Consider the following 22,496-nt stretch of genomic DNA (forward strand, 5'->3'; position numbering starts at 1 on the left):
GCACCAGCCCTGGAGTCAGGAGGACCTGAGATCAAATCCGGCCTCAGTCACTTAACACTTAACTAGCCATGTGACCTTGGGCAAGTCACTTAACCTCAATTGCCCTCCCCCCCCCCAAATCGACAGGGTAAAAGTAGAGAATAGAAGAAGTGGGGGGGGGATAGGATGGAGGGTAATATAGTTAGTTAGTCTTTCACAATATATTCACTATGGAAATGTTTTGCATACCTACACATGTACAACCTATATTGAATTGTTTATCTGCCCAGTAAGGGTGGGTGACAAGGAATGAAGGGAAAGAATCTGGAATTCAAAGTTTTAAAATCAAATGTTTTATATATATATATATGTAATTATTATTTTTTGCCTTTTTTTGGGGGAAGGCAATTGGGGTTAAGTGACTTGTCCAAGGTCACACGGCTAGTTTTTGTGTTAAGTGTCTGAGGCCGGATTTAAACTCAGGTCCTCCTGACTCCAGGGCCAGTGCTCTATTCACTGTGCCACCTAGTCGCTCCATATAATAATTATTATTATTTCTTACCTGCAACTGGGAAATAAGATATACAGACACTGTGGCATAGAGATCCATCTTGCCCTACTGGAAAGTTAGAAGGGGTTTGGGGGGAGGATATAGGAGAGAGCAGATTGTGGGAGGGGGGTATACAGTGGGATTGCTGTTTTGGGGTGGTGGGTGGGGGAGAGATGGGGAGAAATTGTAACTCCAAATCTTGTGGAAATGAATGATGTAAACTAAAAATAAACATAAAATTTAATTTAAAAAAAAGTGAGAGAATTGAGGGGATTAGAACAGCAAGTGGTAGCAGGAATTGCGTCAACCAGACTGACTCCATGTTGTGGAGTGTGTGTTCTGGAGCTAGCTCAGTTTCCTTTCTATTCAACTATGGGTCTAGGCCAATTTTTGTTTTGTGAGAAAACTTTATTATGAGGAAAACCTTATTGCATTGTTTGAACCTAGCCTGCATGGCTGGGAAACTGGACTAACTTTACCAGGTGCTTAGAGACCCTTAACTAAGGATCTAGGTTATACTGCTCATAAATCTGGTCATATCTGAAGAATGATGCAAGATGTTTTCCCACAATTGTACATCTCAAGGAAACCATATGTTATTTGAAAACTGTACCTGTACCGATCAATAAGCATTTGGTTGAATATGGACACTTTTAGGGGATACCTCTTTTGCTGATTTCAGGGAATTATCCTTGTTCATTCTTCCCCTTCCAACTTCGAAAGTCTGTATTTTTTTTTTTTTACCAGTTAGAAATCAGATTATCTCCTAGTCAATTATTTTCTTCTAATTAATTGGTCTTGATTAATTGTTTTTAATGTATTAAAATCTTGTCTTCCCCTATATTTTGGGTCCAGTTCCAAAGCTGAGGAAGGTGACTGGTCTGGATTTGTTTCACAATTGGCATGCATTACTTAATAAATCAACATGCTCAGAAGCTCAAACCTTTGTTTATTTATTTATTTCATTTTTCACCCACCACAAGAGGGGAAAAAAATGAAAGCACTCAATATAGACAATTTTCTAAAGGAGTTAAGCCACAAAGGGCAGAAGATATAAAGGATAACAGTTAGTGAGGCTTGAAGCATCAAATGAGTGTTTGTAATGGTAATGGGATTTGAAGATATTCCATGCCCCTTGTATTGGCAAGCAAACAGGTACTTAGCACTTTGTTACAAGTTCATAACTGTGTCAAATATTAAGACCCAGAACTTGTGAATCCCACAGTGGGATGAACTTGCTGATGTAACAGGGAGGGGTAGAACAGGGAGGAGCTAATACCATATATAAGGAAAAGCCCAAGCTAGAGAGCCAGAACTTCTGAGAACTGAATTGAGAACTTTTGAAGCCAGCCAGAGCTGCTGAGAACTTCTGAGAGCCAACCAGAGCTGCTGGGAATGAGAAATGTTGGGATTGAGCAGCGTGGAGGCTGAGGAGCTACCATGAGTGAGGAGAGGATTCTTGCTTGAGGGAACCTATTTTGTTTGGAAGGCTTGGAATGTGGGTGTTTGCTACATTGACTATGTGTACCAACTTTGTAGTTACTGTAATGACTTTGACTTTCTGGTTTGGGGACTCAGTTTTCTGGTATTTGAATAAACTCTTTGGTTCTGTCCTCCATGTGGAGAGCCTGTTACATTTTGTCATTCACAATTACACCAGCATATTCATAGCCACCATGTGCTTTGCGAATATCATGTTGCTGGTACAGGGTTTTAGGAGTCTGATGGAGACATGGGCATGATTATAGCAGCAGGGAATGAGCCAACAGATAAGGAAAAACTGAAGATAAGTTAAAGAATGGAAATGACAGAGGGCAAAATCTATTGGAGATGGGATGGAATGGGATTGCTTGTGCCGGTAAGGAATATCTTACCAAAGAATGTCCTTAGTAAGGAATAGGGTTATCTCTTCATATTGAGATGGTTGGAGATAGTGACAGGATGCATTTGAGTGATAAAGGTGAAAGTGAGAAGGAGCTCACAGTGAATTACAACTTTTTCTGTAAAATATGAATCAAAGTTCTCAGTTGAGAGTGGGGGAGGGGGAGTCACTGGAGGTTTAAGGAGGGATAAAAAGATTTATTAAAAGCCACTGTGGAAAGTGGGATTGTGAGTTGCTAAGGGAGGTATGGAAGAATTGCCTAGCAGCAGCGAGGACCTAGTTGAGGTTATGTACATAAATTTGTAGTGGACCCCATCAGATTGGTTGTGATTTTTCTCATTCAGTAAGATGTGTAGGAACGAAGGTGACAGATGGTGGGAGTGATCTAAAGCTATGGCTTGTCAGGGCACAATCAGCAATATAAGCAGACCAGGGACTCAAAAAGACAATGTATAGCTGAACTGGTTCACTGAGGGGTTAAGATGGGGAAAAAAAGAGGCAAGAGTGGCTAATATAGGAGTGATATTGGGAAAGAACTGAAGGGTTAAAGGACTGGAGGTCATGGCATGGATAGAGTAGGGTTTAGCAAGGGAAAGCAGGAGAAGTAGAAAGTTAGTAAATTATGGTCAGATAAAAAGATTTCCTGGAACATGGAGGTGGTGTATTTGTGGGTGAAGGCAAGATCAAGGATATGACCACCTTTGTGTGTGACTGATGTGAGATGAAAAAGAAGGTCATGTGAAGTGAGGTTGAGAAACTGAATGGCTGGGGTGTTTGAAGGAGAGTCAATATATACATTGTTGAAGTCCTCCAGTATGAAGGCAGTTGGGGAGGAGAAAAAAATTTTTGAGTCAGGCACTGAACTTGAGGAAGGAATGGAAGTGACCTGGAGATCTGTAGACAATAAATACTAAGATTTTGATTAGAGAGATGTGGATTGTATGGAACTCAAAGGGGAAGAGGTGATTGGAATATAAGGAAACCTTGAAGTGGCGATGGGGAACAAGTATTCCAACTCCCCTGACTCAACCAGTGAGCAGGGGGAGAATGAGTGAAGCTGCAACCAGTTCTGGAAAGGGTGGCCAGGGAGGCTGTGTCATCTGAGAGGGAGTCAAGTTAAAGTAACAGCTAACAGATGTAAGGAGTAGGAGAGAAAAACATTTAGGATAAAGGTAGGTTTGTTGCCTATGGAACAGGCATTCCAGAGGACACAGTGGAAGGGGTTGGTGGTATCTGGTTGGGATTTTTGGGGAAGAGAATTGAGGGGGAACAGGAATAAGGAATCAGGTGGTGGTGGGGGGGGTGTAATAGGGTGTGGATGACCTAGTGGGGTTTAGGATCATTGGGATGTGTAAGGTATGAGTTGTGAGCATGTCAGTCATGGAGTGGAAGAGCGCCATGCCTGATCAGGAAGAAGACAATAGCACAAGGTGGAAGGCACGTGACCAGGTGGATTGTCCCACTTCACTTCTCTTCCTCCCTCTGAAGGCTGAAGACTAGGCAGGAGATGGCCCAGGGAGATAGAAGTCTTGCAGGCAGAGGGAGAGTCACTCCTCTGCACTTGGAAGCTCTACTCTTTACGTACTTTGCATTTCCAATGCTAAGTTTTAGCAACTCTCATTTATGTCTTCTCCTTCCACAGTCATCATTCTGGTTCAGGCCTGGCTCTTTTCACCCTCTGTTGGACTACTGTGATAGATTTTTAATCGGCTTCCCTATTTCCAGCCTTTCTCTTCTCAATACTCAAAATGATCTGAGATCTTACTGATGTGAATATTCCCTGAAATACCACAGATCTCAATCCTATGCAAGTCTGAACAGCCTGCCTTGACCATGTCTTGCCATCATTTGCCACACTAAATTCACCAAATGTTAGGGGGCTTCCTCTTTTTCTTGAATATTAATTCAAGCACATGGGCTAACCAATGGCCACTCCTTGCTCTCACACGATTATCCTGTTTTCACTGACATTTCTTTGAGAAAACCCGTCACTACACGTCTCCCTCATGATTCCGTTGGTAATGTGTTGCTTTTACACTGCCCTCTGGGTAACACTCATTTTCATATCCTCAGCAACCAGGTCTTGCAGGCATACAATATTGTGTTCGCAACGTCCACTCTGCTGCTTCGTTGGGGTATAAAAAAGAACACCACGTTTCAAAGACATGCCAGTGGAACACAAGCTAGCCTCAGCAACGCACTGTTTGCTTGCAAAAAAGAAACAAAACAAAACTAGCCTCACTACACACAAGAGTCTCATTGTGGGTCACTTAAACTCTTTGGCCATGATGGCATGAAAAAAATGAATCCTTTATGAAGCTGCCAAAATCATCTTCTGAAATCACAAGTCTGACTATATTAGTCTCTTAGTCAAGAACTCTCTGCTGCCACTAGAACAAAATACAAACTCCTAAGTTTGGCTCCAAACTGCTTTTCCAGCCTTACTTTATATTGCTTCTCACCCACTAACCTTTATATTTCAGGCAACCGGACTATTAATTCTTCCCCTAAATTCAACATTCCTTCTCCAATCTCTGTATATATGCACAGTCTCTCACGCCTAGAACTTCGGCACTCATATCTGCCTGTCAGAACCAAGATCATTCTTCAAGGCGTAGTTCATGTGCATCTTCTCCAGTCCTTTAACCCCTCTCAATTTAGTGCTCTTTCCTCCACGCGTTATCTTGTACTTACATACTCCAACTCACCCCACCCAACTCCAGCAGAAGGTGATGTCTTTGAAGAGACTCATTTCTGAGTCTTTGTGTAGCACAAAGGCTGAACTGTTTGAAGCGACGGATCCAATACTTTTCAAAATACAAACATTGCTATCTGCACACTTCTTTAGAATATTGAAAATTTCAGCACAAAGTGCACAAATTCTGCTTTCATTTTTGTGACTCACTTTTTTTACAACCCGTACACAGCAATTGTTTTACTTGTTGCTGACTTTGTACTGCGATTTATCAAATTTTTTTTGATGTTATTCTTTAAATATTCCTTAATAATAACAATGTCAAGAAAAAACAAACCTCAGTTTCATTTCTATCTATATATAGGACACTTTTTCTGAAATCCACCATTTGAGCTTCTGTAAAGCTCAAATATTTTAAAATCTCCTTTCTATAAGAGTTATCACAATGGCCCCGGCTCCCTGACCTACAGTATCCACATATTCCTCTTGCTATTTCATTCCTTTTCTCGACAGTCACTTGTGGTTCCATGCCTGGCCCTTAATACAGAATAATAAATTTACTGGGACAAGTGAAGAGCCACTCACGTAAATAATGCACTAATAAAAATTTAATATCATAAAACAAATTAAAAAACAGCAACTTTTTTTTTAAACCATTCACAATTAAAGTGAAAAAGACAAAATTATAAGGCAGTCATACATGGAATGATTTCATGTTTACAAAGGATTGAGAAAAGAGACATTTAAAATCACTGTTCAAGTCTCTGAATTGGAAACAGCAATGTTATCCCATAGAAATCCAACTTAATAGAAGATGCTGCCAGAAAAAATAATTAGCCAGTCTTCTTGTGTTCAGCACTTGAATTAGGCTGAGTAAACCTGGAGAGTTACCAAAATGTTCTATATTCCCTTCCCACAAATAACTTCCTTCCAGATCTCCTGAGGTTGATAATAATGAGCCGAAGGAACAAAGATGGTAAGTAACATCACTGACAATTCACAGCATCTCTTACTTTTTTGGGGAACAATGAATATACTATAACTAGGCACATATTTACCACTGCATGGAAGATTCCTGTAAAACAAATAAAAAGAGTTCCTCCATTTAGTAGTTCTTAATAAGTGTCCTAAGTCCCTTAAGAGATTAGATTTATACACACAGTAAGGAGGAATGTTCTTTGGGGTTTTATGTGCAGACAGTCATCAAAATCCCGTGCTCACTACCAACATATAATGTATTTCAGCTGCTTAAGTTAGCCTGATGCTGGTGTGTTGTCCTTGCTAATTCTCATCCACTTGAAAGGGAAAAACCAGGCAGCTTATAACTAGGCTGGTGGGGAAAAAAAAAATAGTTTCTCTGTTACCATAAGGAACAGATATTCTAAGCAGCCATTTTACTGCCTTTCCCAATGACCGATAAAAAAAAAATACAGCTAAATGGTTGATGTGGTAAGCACAGAGTTAGGGGAAAAGAGGTGAGAGAATGAAAAAGGAGCGTGCAGCCTCTGAGGGTAGTGTCTTTCCCAACTCTGTGTTCCAGTGCAGAACCTAGCAATCAAAGCAGAACCAAATTGAGCATCAAAGGATCAATACTTCAAAAGAAATGGCAATTGATACCTGGTTACCTGAAAATACTTGAGGTGTGATAAAATTTTGACTCAAATTGCCAGTCAAGAAAAAATCCTGGATCTGAAAAAATCTTGATCCATAAAGGGAGCCAGACTGTAACTAAAATGAAATTTGGCTACTGGTAGGGAAAAACGCTTTTTATTTTAAGTTGTGTAACTCTTTGGTAGCCAAAAATTCCATCCAAAATCACAGCATCAATTTATATATCACCAATGATTTAATACCTATTATAGTATTAAGGCATCCACATTTAAAGAGGCAGGTCAAAACATGAGAAAAACAGAACTGAAATGTATAATTAAGTTAAAATCAATATAGCCTCTCCCCCAGAGCAATGTGTCACTTTAGTAAAGTTTTTCTTTTTTTAACCAACAGATCTTGGTTAAACTGCTCTGTTGCATGGAGAAGTGTTTGAGCCCTACAAATTTATTATGGCTATTTTTATCTGCTGACCTTGAATAAAGACACAGAATTCCTGGGGCAGAAAAACAAAAGTCTAGGAAGAACTATAGACAATGATCTTAAGAGCTAATAACTCCTGACAGATTTGCCTGTGATGCTGAGGTTGTAGATGAAAGTAGGTCTGGAAAATAGTTTAATCCTTGTTAATGTCCAAGGCCCTGCATAGCAAGATTCTAGTCAAACTCATAAAGATGATGGCAAGGCACTGCTGAAAGGGTCTTTGGCCAGCAGAGCAATGAATGTCTATTCAGTGCACAAGAGCTAGATGGTAAAATTCCCATCCAAACCAAATACCAAAATTGTGCAATTTATTTGACAGCAAAAGTGCAATGCTAGATAGAATTCAAGGCAACCAAGTAATTTTGAAGGGCAAGATGAAGCCCCATATCTATCTTGTCTGGCTAAGAAAGTCACATATTTTCTATACAATATCTTCTGTGTATCTTAAGCACAAGTGACACAACAGGGAGAAAGGGAGAATAATTTACTATTTTTAGCAAAGCCATCTCATATGGTACTACTTTGGTTTGCAGCCAAGAGGGCTCACAAATCCTTGTTATCTATAGCTAATAACGATAAACTAGTTAGTAAAGAAATCACAGGCATATAACAGTTTGTGTGTCATATGTAATTTTTATGGGATAAAAAAAAATCTATTTATTAGAGAAAAATAATCTTGTTTCCCTTTATGTGATAACATGTTTGGAGCTGGGATTAACAAAAGTAAGTTAAAAGTTAAAAATACAAAATAACATTTATTTTCCAGGCCTATCAAAGGATTAACAGGGACTCCAAATATCCAAAGCACTGATTTGGGAAATGTCAGGGCTTGCGGGCAGAAATTCACTGAGTACATATTGAACAGGTTTACAACTTTAAATAAAAAAAGGAGGTCCAACATTAACGATTGTGCCAAATCTCTCATAAAAGGTAAGTAATTTAGAGGCTTGGACAATTTGCACTGGATGTAAATTACCTATTTGGAAGAAATGGGAATAGAGTAAGAGCTGAGCTTCAACACAATGCAAAGAGTGGTTGTCCTGATGAGAACCAAATCCTGTAGAATTAATTACCATCCCTACCACCAAGCTGACTACAGGAAGAGTGGGGAGGAGAAAAAGGGAAGGATGTATATAAGAGTGTAGAGGGAAAAGTTTTGTCTCAGAGGCAAGTGTGGGAAAGATCAGGGGACATGATTTCAATTACAAGGAAAACACTTCATTTATGATATACCATGACTTTTCCTTACCACAAAAGATGCTTATTTGACGCATACTTAGCATTCCCAAAATGCACCACTTATTTTACCAAAGGAATTGCTGTTCTGCCAACATTAATACTTTTTAAAAATAAGAAAACTCACAACATGGAATTCAGTTATTCTAACTTTTAAAATGATCCAGAGACCTCTCTCCTTAGTACTCATAATGTTTAAAATTTAGTATCTCTTCATTTCTAAAGATGCTCTGCAAGTCTGAGTCCCTGGAGAGAGTCTAAAGCTGTGCTGTTGCTCCATAGGAATATGCTGAAGGCTTGGATTCTTCCAGGGGAAACTTGGACAAAAATATTTTTCAAAACTGTTCACCTCTTTAGAAGGAAACTTCCCCATATTTCATCTTTTCCTGCAGAGAAGCAGAAGCAAGTATTTCATTCTGTATTAATCTGTGCTAACCTGGTTGTCTCCTCTTTGTGTACCCACTCACCATTTTTCTTCCTCTTAAAACAAACCTAAATTAAATCACCTCTCAGCATATAATCCAGACACGGAACACAGATGTCATAATAAGCACCAGTGTCAAAATGGTGAAAACCAAGTCAAAAACAAAAACAAGTTCAGAGATCCCTTAAACTAACGAGGTTTAATATGTGTTAACCCAAGTATGAAAGATGAATTTTGAATACTATACTTCAATAACTATTATTTTAAAGTGAGCAATTAAGTCTTCCACTTTACCTTGAAATCTGAATTTCATTTTTCCTGAGAAGAGGGTAATCAAAATCCTAAAAACTCAAATATGAAGGGGTCTTTTAAAAACCATGAGACAACCAAAGAATTTATATAGGCATATGTAATGTTTTTATGCTAAAAAGCATTTCTAGTACTCTGAGTTTTATATCACAATCCTCACTGGGCTTCTGAAATATTGGTGGAGTTAGGTAAGGTAAGACGAGACTGAGGAATTAAGCAGCTGTAATGTGCTATCCACATCGGACTTCTGAAAGACCAAGGACAGAGGCTAGGACCTGAACGTTTAATGCTGGTGTCCAACCGACAAAATGAGTGGGATGAGGCAACCCCAAACCAGAGCAGCCACCTCCAGGCGGCTGAGTCCTTTTCCTCCAGCAGAGTCAGGCTTGTGACTGTGACCCAGTCCTCCCACCTCAGGGAGGACATGCACTGTAGCAACATACAGAAATGTCCCAGCAGAGAAAAGCATGGCCACTCCAGTGGCATTGACCTCTGAAAGGGCTTCTTTGCTGCTCTGTGAAATTTAAAACAGAAAGAGGTTTAAGAATTAGAGCTAAATTTATGTATGGTCACGCAAAAATCACAGTAAGAAACCAGTAATCCTTCACAATTAGCCCTGGCTGAGCCAAATAACCAAATGATCATGTATTAAGTTATTAGCCCAGTCATATAAAAGTTTTCAAAGCAGAATTTAAAAGTACATGCTATACCTAATTTAATTAAATGGTACAGCCATTTAACATTAAGTTTAACATAAACTTAAAGATGAAAAGTGAAGACATAAGTAGATTTTTAATGCTACTTTATCAACACAGAATTATCTATTCCACAGTTATCACTGAGTGAAATGTCTCCTAGAGAATTACAGGGTTTAAAAATGGGTTTTTTTTTTAATATTTTTTTTAAATACAGACTTTTAGGCTAGAATAGACAGTTAAGTGACAGAAGAAAGTCATAGTGGATAGATAGCTGGACCTGGAGTCAGGAAGACTGGAGCTCAAATCTGGCCTCAGATACTTCCTAGCTGTGTGACCCTGAGCTAAGTCACGGAATCCCTTTTCATGTCAGTTTCCTCAAATGTAAAATGGGGATCACAATAGCACCTACCTCTCAGGGTTGTGGTGAGGATAAAATGAGATACTATTTGTAAAGCTATATATAAATGCTATTATTGTTACTAGTAATAATAATATTAATACTATAGGTAAATCAGACAAAACCCTAATAAAAAGAATAAAGATACTTTATTTTTCTTGTATGTTACCTATAACAAACTATACAAGGACATGATACAGATGATCTTATCCACTAATGTAAAACTATCTGTTGTCCTTAGATAAGAGCCACGCCTTTATTCTTCTTTTAGTGGTTTCCTCAGCCCTGCTTTCTTAAATCAATTTCTATTTCTTCTTTTTTGTCTCTGAAAAGGGAAGGTTTTTTCATTATGCTGCCAATTGCATTACAAATATTTCCCTTTTTTCCTTTGAATAATTCCTTCTTCCTCTACTTACCTTCTCCTAGGAAAGATTTTATTTACCTATCCTGAATTGTCATAGAATGCTGCTGATAGGTTCTTTGTAGGCCTTAAAAGGTATAAAAACCCAATTTGTACTCTGAGAAATTGAAGATGCTACCGGGTTGAGCAATCCTGATGAACATGCTAATAACATATTTTTCTTTTCAGTGTGACCACAAATTATCTGATATTCCCTACCCCCACACCCTCTTCCCTGCCCACCCTCTCAGCAGCAGCAGATTTGCTTGGTAAATGAGATTCTCTCTGGGGTATCCAAGAACATAGGCTGTAAAATTCCCCAATACCATGTTTAATTACATCAAAATTTCTCTTCCATTGCAAGAATTTGTAAAGAATTCATGCTAATTACACTAAAAGAAAAGTTATAAGTAATGACAGTACCAAGAAGACTGATAAAAGTTTATTAATAGTTCTTTGGCCTGCAAGCTTTAGTTTATGGAGGCAGATATAGATTTTCCAAGTGACAGGGGATGGGGGTGGACCTGTGATTTTCAGAGGAAGAAGCTCCTTCTACCACTTTAGTTAGTGACTTGTCCAGCATCAAACCTAAGTACACTCTTCACTATAACCAGCTTGCCTCTCCTTTCTAGGTGAAGAGAATAAAATGTGGCTCCCCCCAAATCCAATTAACAAGAATCCAATCAACTAGAATTCTTAATTAATTACCCAAACAGCCCTATTCCTCCCCACAAAAGATACCTATACTTTTCTTTCTTTCTTAAAAAAAAAAGCAAATGACTGAACAAGATTATAGAAAAGATTCAGTTTAAAACAAAACTAAACACCAAGCCTCCCAGGCCACTGGGTTCAGGAAACACTGAGCTCTATCTTCTACTCTATCAAATAAAGATCTAATTATGCTATCATACTGCTAATAAGGCAAAAAAAGGTGAACTAAATGGATTAAAGTTATAAAGTGTACTGCCTTGTATATTAAAGACATCTATTATGAAACAATAATGAAGATCCTTCTTCACTCTCTGCTGCCAAAGCCTATCAATTTCACCTTTGTCACTGACCGTGTTATCACTAGTGCTCTGATCACCTCGTGCCTTGATTATTACAATAGCCTGCTGGTGCACCTGCCTGCTTTAAGTCTCTGTCCATTCCAATCTATCCTCCATTCAGCCACTAAAGTGATTTTTGTAAAGCCCAGGTCTGATCACGTCACCCTCCCCCCTCAAATAAACTCCAGTGGCTCCCTATTATCTCCAAGAGCAAATACAAAACACTCTGTTTAACCTTTAAAGTCCCTCATAACCATAAAGGTCCCCTCCTACCTTTCCAGTCTTCTTACACCTTACTCTTGACACATACTTTTTGATCCAGTGACACTAGCCTTCTGGCTGTGCCACAAACAAGACATTTCATCTCTCCACTCCAGGCATTCTCTCTGGCTGTCCCCCATACTTGGAAAGCTCTCCCTCCTCTGATCTGCTTCTTGGCTTCCCTGGAAGCCTTTCCCAACCCCTCTTAATTTTAGTGCCTTCCTCTGTTAATTACCTCCCATTTATCCTTGCTTGTACATATTTGTTTGCTTCTTGTGTCTCTCGTAAGACTGTGAGCTCTCTGAGGTCAGGGACTGTTTTTGACCTCTTTTTGTACCCCCAGAGCTAAGCACAGTGCCTGCCACATCGTAAGCATTTAATAAATGTTTACTGACTGATTAACTAATGCACTATATTAATGTGAATTATTATTAATGAATATTTTAAATTCCCAATTCTTGGTTCTGACCAGGTAATTTAACTGAAAAATTACTCCTTGGAAAATCTGGTGCAGTATAATATATAGCTTGCAAGTCTTCCTATAACTACAGATTTAAGTTGTAAAACAATCATACTCTTTTATCTAGAAAACAATTTTACATGATGAGAAATAGAAAGGAGGTATACTGACCTTACTTAGCCCTAAGTATGTCACCATGGCCATAACGGGGGCCGCCAGTGCAAAGACCAACAAATGCTTTCTGATTCGGTTTCGTTCCAGTCCAGCATGCATTAAGAAGGAAACCAGGCCAAAGGCAGCTGGTGCCTGAAAGAAAAATGCAAGTTACCAATAATTCTGTTTCTCTGAAGTTCTGCTAAATTTTCTGCATTACATTTAACAGAGACAACTCTTCCATCTAAAAAGTATAAGGTGTAAAAAAGTCACCGAGAAAAATCTTAGGAAAACTGAAATAAATGAGTAAACGAAGAAGTCTGATGGGGCACACAGAAGTGACTATAAAGTTATAATATTTTATTAATTAAGTAATTTAAATATATCTACATTTATCCCTTCCATATTGAGGGAGTTAGGGGCACAGTGCCCCCTCATAAAATTTTTGGCTCTCTCTTCATAACAGAGAGGAAGTCTTCTGGCTTCATGGATTTTCCTCTCTTTTTTTCTTGATATGACTTTCCAAACGTTTTCTGTGTCATCTGCTAGCCTTCACATATCATCTGTAGCTTCTGCAAAACTCCCCAAAATTCCCATTTAATTTCTTACGCTTGACTCCTGATATAATGAAAAAATAATGGGGAAAGCTGAGATGCACGTTTAGTTATGTTGCTATTCAATATTATTTTTAATATGCATTTTAAAAATTTATGTATTACAAGTTGCTATACTGTACAGAATTAAAAATTATATAAATATTTTTACAATTTTCTTACAATTAATGGCTATTCCCAAAAGACTCCCTATTAATTCACCCCATCATTGCACTTAAGTTTCTTTTTTTTTTTTTTTAAAGCAATCAGGGTTAAGTAACTTGCTCAAGGTTACATGGCCAGTTATTTCCAGGTGTGGTGCTAAGTATCTGAGCCTGGATTTGATCCCCAGGTCATCCCGACACTGGGGCCGGTGCTCTTACTCGCTGAACCACCTGGCTTCCCCTAAGCAATTGGGGTTAAGTAACTTGCTCAAGGTTACACGGCCAGGTGTTTCTGGGTGGGTGCTAAGTGCACTTAGGTTTCATAATTCAGAGTAATTAATGTTACTAAGCAAAGTAATTTTAAATATAAACTCACTTGATATCAAATCTTACCCCAAATGCTTACCTTATGTAGCATTATTGCCACAAACACAATTAGCTGAACACTAGTCTGTGAAGTAGAAGCTGCTGCTCCCAAAGCAACACCATCAGCTGAATATATAAAAATGAAATAGAAAAATATTCTTAAGTCCACAAGTCAGTCCAAAAACAATGCGCATATGAAGTAATTCAAAGGAAGATTTTCCTTTTTTTCTCTTTTTTTTACAGTTGGGAAGACAAAGTCAGGCAGCCAGGACTGCAAATTCTTTATTTCATCAAAAGAACATCTCACTCGTTCCTTAAACAATAAATGAGTTTTAAATCAATAATCCTTATACAATGTTTTTTTACACACGTACTAAAGTATATATCAACTGGAATTAAGTTTCCATTTTTCCAAAAGGCATTTGCCAAGTTGAAAAGCTCTAGCATGAAGGTTCTCAAATGAGCCTTCTGCCTTTCACTTGAAGGGCTTCAATGCAACTATCTACTTCAAAAGATACCCACTCTACTGCTGAACATTATGGTCCTGAAGTAATACCATGAAAAATCTTAGGCAGCTTTAAAGTCCAAGGCCAAGAAGATGGCAGACTAAAAGCAGGAACTTGTTTGAATTCATCCCCCAGTTACCTCCAAATGCCTGTAAAAAAATGACTCTCAACAAATTTTAGAGCTATAGAACCCGCAAAGTGACAGAGTGAAACGCATCTCCAGCTGAAGACAGTCTAGCAGGCTGGGAGTGGAGCCCAAACCCACAAAGGCTGTGCTGGCACAGACTGAGCTGGAGCAGGCCTTAGAGGACTGAAGCACTGGCAGCTGTGGTGGTTTCCATACTTCTCAACCCACAAACGCCAAAGACAAAGTAAAAGGTGCTCTGATAACACCTGTAACAAAACCCCAGAAATTTAGGACAGAGCACTCTTCACTCTGGAAGCAGAGTCCTACCTTGGCAAAGAGTTAAAAATTCAGGTAATTGGCTGGGAAAAGGAGCAAACGGGGAAAAAAAAAAACAAAGAATCTTTCTTTGATGACCAAGAAAAACAAATTATACAACTAGAAGAAGATAACAAAGTCAAAACTACTGCATCAAAAGCCTCCAAGAAAAATATGAATTGATTGCAGGCCATGGAGGAGTTCAAAAAGGATTTTGAAAATCAAGTAAGAGAAGTAGAGGAAAAATCAGGAAGAGAAATGAGAATGATATAAGAAAATCAAGAAAAATAAGTCAGCTTTGCTTGCTAAAGGAGACCCTCAAAATACTGAAGAAAACATCAATTTAAAAATGAGTAATTTGATTACACTAAATTGAAAAGTTTTTGTAAAAATAAAGCCAATGTAACCAAGATTAGGAGGGAAGTGGAAAACTGGAAAGAATTTTTACAACCAGTATCTCTGATAAAGGACTCATCTCTAAAATATACAGAGAACTGAGTCAAATGCATAGGAATACAAGTCATTCCCCAATTGACAAATGGTCAAAGGATATGAGCGGGTAGTTTTCAGAGGAAGAAATTAAAGATATCTATAAGCATATGAAAAAATGCTTTGAATCACTACTGATTAGAGACATGCACATCAAAACAACTCTAGGTACCACATCTCACCAGTCAGACTGGCTGACATGACAAAACAGGAAAATGATAAAAGCTGGCGAGGATATGGAAAAACTGCAGCACTAATGCATTGTTGGTGGAATTCTGGAGAATTCTAGAGAACAATCTGGAACTATGCCCAAAGGGCTATAAAAATTTGACCCAACAGTACCACTTCTAGGGTTGTATCCTAAAGAGATCACAGAAGTGAGAAAAGTATGTACAAAAATATTTATAGCAGCTCTTTTTGTGATGGCAAAGACTTGGAAATCAAGGAAATGCCCATCAGCTGGGGAATGGCTGAACAAGTTGTGGTATATAAATGTAATGGAATACTACTGTGCTATAAGAAATGAGGATCAGACGGATTTCATAATAACATGGAGAGACATATAAACTGATGCTGAGTGAGGAGAGCAGAACCAGAACTTTGTACACAATTGCAGACACATTGTATCTGTTATGACTTTGGGCTCCTCTTAGCAATACAAGGTTAGAAGACAACTCCAAGACACATGATGGAAAGGGCTCTCTCCACATCCAGAGAAAGAACTACAGAGTATGAATGCAGACGGAAGTAAACTACTTGTTCTCTCTTTTGTGTTTTGTTTTGTCCCTTCCTTCTCGTTGTTCACTCCATTGGTTATAATCCTTCTTTACAATGTGACTAATGTTTAATGTGAAGGTATCTGTAGTATCTATATTTGACTGCATGCTACCATGCAGGGAAGGGAGGAGAGGGAAAGGGAGAAAATTTGTAACTCAAAGGAGTATGGAACTGAATGTTGTAAACTAAAACTAAATAAATAAATTAAAAAAAAAATAGACTAACTAAAATGGCAAAGAAGGTCCAAAAAGCCAATGAGGAGAAGAATGTGTTAAAAAGAAGATTTGGCCAAATAGAAAAGGAGATCCAAAAGCTCACTGAAAAAAATAATTCCTTCAAAATTAGAATGGAGCAAATGGAAGCTCATAAAGTCATACTTTATGAGAAATCATTTATTATATTATATTATTATTACTTATCCAGAAGAATGAAAAAATAGAAGACAATGTGAAATATCTCACTGGAAAAACAACTGACCTGGACCACATATCCAGGAGAGAAAATTTAAAAATTACTGGACAACCTGAAAGCCACAATCAAAAAAAGAGCCTGGGCATCATCTTTCAAGAAATTATCAAGGAAAACAGCCCTGATATTCTAGAACCTGAGGGCAAAATAGAAATTGAAAGAATTCACCAATCACCTTTTGAAAAAGACCTACAGGGGGTGGCTAGGTGGTGCAGTGAACAGAGCACCAGCCCTGGAGTCAGGAGGACCTGAGTTCAAATATGGCCTCAGATAACTGACATACTCGCTAGCTGTGTGACCTTGGGCAAGTCACTTAACCCCAAATGTCCTCCAAAAAGAAAAAGAAATCCAAAAAAAAAATACCTCCTAGGAATATTATAGCCAAATTCCAGAGTTTCCAGGTTAAGGAGAAAACTTTATAAGCAGTCAGGAAGAAACAATTTGAGTATTGTGGAAACACAATCAGGATAACACAAGATTTAGCAGCTTCTACATTAAGGGACCATAGGGTTTGGAATATGATATTCTGGAGCTAGGATTAAAACCAAGAATCACCTACCCAGCAAAACTGAGTATAATATGTTGGGTAAAAATGGACATTCAATGAAATAGGGGATTTCAAGCATTCTTGATGAAAAGACCAGAGTTGAACAGAAAATCTAATTTTCAAATACAAGAAATAAGAGAAGCATGAAAAGGTAAACAGGAAAGAAATCATAAGGAACTTATTAAAGTTGAACTGGTTACATTTCTCCATGGAAAGATGGTATTTGTAACTCATGAGACTTGTATAGTAGTATGTGTGTGTGTGTATAGACAGAATATGAAGGGATGATGTCTAAAAAATAAAATTAAGGGGTGACAGAGGAATATATTGGGAGGAGAAAGGGAGATAGGGTAAATTATTTCGCATAAAATATGCAAGAGAAAGCAGATACAATGGAGGGGAGGGACAGGGAGGTGAAAAGGAATGAGTCATCCTCATTCTCACTGGATTTGGTTAAGGAGGGAATAACATACACACTCAATTGGGTATCTTGCCCTACAAGAAAGTTGGGGGGAAGGGGATAAGAGGGGGGGAATACAGAAGGGAAGGCAGATTGGGGGAGGAGACAGTCAGAAGCAAACACTTGAAAAGAGACAAGGTCAAAGGAGAAAATAGAATAAATGGGAGGTAGGATAGGATGGAGAGAAATACAGTTATTTTTTCACACTATGACTATTATGGAAATGTTTTGCATAACTACACATGTATAACCTATATTGAATTGCTTGTCTTCTCAATGGGGGTGGGAGAGGAGAGAAGGGAGAGAATCTGGAACTCAAAAGTTTTAAAAACAAATGTTAAAAAATTGTTTTACATGCACCCAGGAAATAAGATATACAGGCAATGGGGTATAGAATTCAATCTTGCCCTAGAAGAAAGTAAGGGGGAAGATAAAGAGAGGGTAGTTTGGGAAAAGGGGTAATCAGTATGCTTGCCATCTTGGGGTAGGGGGGTTGGGGAGAGATTGGGAGAAAATCTGGAACTCAAAACTTCATGGTGAATGTTGAAAACTAAAAATAAACAAATTCTGGATATTTACCATAACACAGCACCCTCCCCCCTCCCCCCCCCCCCCCCAAAAAAGAGAAAATAGAAAAATTTTATGGCTTCCATTTTGGAACATCTCCCTACTTAAAAAGAAATACTTGAGTCTCATAGACATTATCACGTCTTTTTCACAGAACAAATTCTGATGTAGCATGCTGAAGTGCACAGGGGCTTTGTGCATCATCCTAAGATAGGAAGGTGGAGAACATGAAGAAATGGGCTAAAGGGAAGAAGGAATTGTAGGTCTTTAAAGGTACATGATCTGCATGGTGGCCTCTGACAAACAGTTTACACACGAGTATATGTCAGCAAACTGTAAACTGAGTATCAACAACCTGAAAACCCGGGGCAGTGACCAATTGGTATTCCATTCACACATATTCACACATCATATACATAGTTCAATCCTACCTGCAGCATGAACTACAAGGCCCAATGTTGTAGTGATTTTGGAATTGTTGGATCGTGCTGCTTCTGGATCTGAAATGAAAATGAGAATGATAGTTCTTAAGGAAGATGAACTATAAACTGATTTATTGTTGGTCTGGAGGTAGAAGAAATTATTTGATAAGAGCTAATTATACTCTTCCTTATAATACAGAAGAAAGAGTATATAGTATTAATTTTTACGAAGATCTTGGTTAAGTCCAGGTTCCAACATTAAAATAAATGTGTAACCTAAGCAAGGTACATCATATTTCTTTCAGAAGCCAGATATTTCCTAATGGTAAAACAGGAATAATAACATGTGCAGTACCTGTGTCAATTATTATAAAGAAAGCACTCTGTAAATCTTAAGACACTTGTTTGTCTCCACTGATTCTTTCCCTGTTTTCAAAAAATGCTGAAGTCTCCCCTTTCCTTACACACACACACACACACACACACACACACACACTTATTTCCTCTTTCAACTAATGTTCCCTCTTTCTTTTCCTTTGATAAACACACTCTTCAAGCCATCTTATTAAGAGCTTCTACTTTAATACTTTTCCTTACAATTCTGTCACTCTCACCACTCTTTTAAAAATAGTGTCACCAAAGACCAAACTAACAATTGTTTACATTTTTTCATTTTTCTTGACTGTTTTTTTTCTTTTTTGGAGGGGGGAAGGTAGGGCAATTGGGGTTAAGTGACTTGCCCAAGGCCACGTGGCCAGATTTGAACTCAGGTCCTCCTGACTCCAGGGCCAGTGCTCTATTCACTGCTCCACCTAGCCACCCCCTTGACCGTTCTTCTATGCCTGACGCTTCTTTAAGCTGTCTCTTAGAATCAAAGAATTTTTAAGCTGGAAGGGAACATGGAGACCATGTGGTTCTAACCGTAAGTTTCTGTGATGTATTGGTTCTAACTAATTTTATTTGCTGATTGCTTTTTCCTCCAGTTCATAATTATTAGCATTGGTAGTCTCTGGCACCTTTCTCTTTCACTTCATTTTATTTTAATTTATTTTTTAAATTAATTTGTTTCCTTTTAGTTTACAGGATTCAATTCCAAAATTCCTTGAGTTTCACATTTTGTCCCCCTCCGTCCCCTCCCCACCATGGCGGCATATAGTCAAGTATAGGATCTGTAAATACTTTCACATTATACATTAGTCAGGTTGGTTATAAAGACAGATTGTATCAGATGGAATGAAAAATGGTAAAGAGGACATAAAACCAAATAAGAGAAGGAAAAAGATCAGGTATTTTGCTTCCACCTGGATATAAACTCAGTTCTTTCTAGTTCTTTCTCTGGATGCACATACTTCTCTCCATCATGAGTCTTTTGGGATTGACTTATATCACTGTATTGCTGAGAGGAGTCCAGTCTATCAAAGCTGGTCATCACACATACGTTGTGTCTGTAATTGTGTACAAATTTCTCCTGGTTCTGCTCTTCTCACTCAGCATCAGTTTGTATAAGCCTCTCCAGGTAAATATGAAGACCGTCTGCTCCTCGTTTCTTATAGCACAATAGTATTCCATAACATGCATATACCACAACTTGTTCAGCCATTCCCCAATTGATGGGTACCCCCTTAATTTCCAATTCTTTGCCACCACAAAAGGAGCTGCTATAAACATTTTTGTACATATGGGTCTTTCTCCCACTTCTATGATCTCTTTGGGATACAACCCTAGGAGTGGTATTGCTGGATCAAAAGGTATGAAAGTATTTATAGCCCTTTGGGCATAATTCCAGATTGCTCTCCAGAAAGGCTGGATCAGTTCACAACTCCACCAGCAATGCATTAGTGTTCCAATTTGCCCACATCCTCTCCAGCATTTATCATTTTCCTGTTTTGTCATCTTAGCCAATCTGACTGGTGAGATGTGGTACCTCAGAGTTGTTTTGATTTGCATTTCTCTAATCAATAGTGAATTAGAGCGTTTCTTCATGTGCTTATAGATATCTTTAATTTCTTTCTCTGAAAACTGCCTGTTCATATCCTTTGACCATTTATCAATTGGGGAATCTCTTTCAATTTAAGGAGGCTTACTGTTGCAATCATAATTTCATTTATATCTACATCTCAAGCCCTGACTGGTCACCTGAATTGCTATTCTATGCCTTCTTCACTTATTTGTCCCACAGTCATCTCAAATTCATTCAATGTATTGCAAACTGATCTTCTTTTCCCAAATAGCTCTTTTCTAATTTCCCCATTTCTGTCAAAGGCATCCTATGCTCCTAGTTACCCAGGTTTACAAACTTGATGTCCCTTTTCACCACTCCTTCTCCTTTACTCCCCCTCATCCTGGACAATCACAAAGAACTACTGACTCTTCTTTCAAAATATCTCTCATATTTGTATCCTTTACATTCTTACTGCTACTATGCTAACTGAGGTCCTCATTATTTCACAACTGGACAACTAACCACAAAGGTTCCTTATTGGTTCATCTCACTTATTTCACAGAGAATTTGAGACTACCTAGTCAAACCATGTCCGACTTTTACCCCAAATCTCCTCAATCCCACGTATTTCTGTCAGTCATCTTTCCAAAACACCTTTTTATTGCATCACTCCCTTGCTTAATAGCCACATATATTTTTAATACTTATTACGTATTTTTTACTACTCTCAAATTCTGTTTCAGTCATGCTAATCTCATCATTCACTGAACATGTTATATTTATTCCTATTCCCCATGTTCATGTTCCTGCTTCCAGCCTTTCTTAGAATGATTTAACTTTTCCTCTCCACCAATCCAAAACCTGAATTTACTTCAAAGTCGAGCTCAAGACCACATGTACTATTAATCTTTTTTTTTCTTCTTTTTTGAGCGGGGAGGGCAGGGCAAGTGGGCTTAAGTGACTTGCCCAACGTCACACAGCTAGTTAAGTGTCTGAGGCCAGATTTGAACTCAGGTCCTTCTGACTCCAGGACCAGTGCTCTATTCACTGTGCCACCTATCTGCCCCTGTACTATTAATCATTACATATAATGATTTTTTCCCCCTGTCATCTTGAAATCTAGTGAGTGGGTTAAAGTTTTTGTAACAGGGGTTCAGAGTTGGGAGAGGGTTGAGGAAACGTTCTATGCTAGGTGTTAAGAAACTTAAGAATAAAGACAGTCCTTTAAGGGAATATGAAGTTTCATCTAAAAGGTCGAGACTTGGAACTGGGAGACCTTAGTTTAAAATTCAGTTTCCACTTATGTGATATGGGTAGATCACTTGGATGTGTTGAGTCTCAGTTTCCACATCTGTAAAATTAGATTAATATATATATATATATATATATATATATATATATATATATATACACACACATATATATATATACACTAACCTCCCCCAAAGCTCTATTTAAAGTTTTAAAACCTTACTGTATTATGTTAATGGAACTAATCATCATTACTGATAATTTTTGTACATACATAAGACATAAGCTACATAGTATATTAGCATATATTATATTTACATACTATAAAATATATACTATATGCATATACTATAATTATATGTGTAATTATGGTGTGTATATAGCCTGTATCACACTTATATTCTCTAAGACTCTCTCTCTCTCTCTCTCTCTCTCTCACACACACACACAAAACATTGTTTAACTATAAGTACTTCAGGGGAAGATTATTACATCTTTTTAAAAAAAATCTACTTGAAATAAAAAAAAAACCCCAGTATTTTTCTTGACCACATAATGATGTTAATATTAAATATATTTACAATCATACTAACATTTATATATCACCTACTATGTTTTAGACACTGTGCTATATACTTTACAATTATTATTTCATTTAATCCAACAACCCTGGAAGATAGGTGCTATTATATTACTATCCTCATTTTACAGATAAGGAAACTGTAGCAAACAGTCCAGAGTCACACAACTAATTAAGTGTCTGAGGCCAAATTTGAATTCAGGTCTTCCTGACTCCAGGCCCAGCACTCTATCTAATGTGTTACCTTATGTTACATTTCTACAGATTAATTTATTTCAAGTAGAGTCAGATTACTTTGGAACCAATTAAAATGACTGAAGAATGTTCAAGTGACATAA

At 37.9% G+C, this 22,496-nt stretch overlaps 1 protein-coding gene across 4 annotated transcripts in view; it reads right to left on the minus strand.

Annotated features, from left to right (window-relative positions):
- Positions 1–5,696: 5,696 nt before the first annotated feature.
- Positions 5,697–22,496, minus strand: part of SLC39A9 (solute carrier family 39 member 9) — a 48,300-nt gene continuing 31,500 nt past the window's right edge. For 3 of the 4 annotated variants that reach the window (XM_069091995.1, XM_069091994.1, XM_069091991.1), the window contains 4 exons: positions 18,395–18,463; positions 13,748–13,833; positions 12,603–12,737; positions 5,697–9,680 (listed from right to left, as the gene is read on the minus strand). In XM_069091995.1, the coding sequence (XP_068948096.1) occupies positions 9,450–9,680; positions 12,603–12,737; positions 13,748–13,833; positions 18,395–18,463 (521 nt within the window). In that variant the 3' untranslated portion in view covers positions 5,697–9,449. The remainder of the gene's footprint in view (positions 9,681–12,602; positions 12,738–13,747; positions 13,834–18,394; positions 18,464–22,496) is intronic. The other variant, XM_069091992.1, reaches the window with a different exon arrangement.

This window comes from Petaurus breviceps, unplaced genomic scaffold (genome assembly GCF_028583685.1).
Source record: "Petaurus breviceps papuanus isolate PSGF00001 unplaced genomic scaffold, PetGlider_PUasm1.0 189, whole genome shotgun sequence".
In the NCBI taxonomy this organism is placed as follows: Eukaryota; Metazoa; Chordata; class Mammalia; order Diprotodontia; family Petauridae; genus Petaurus; species Petaurus breviceps.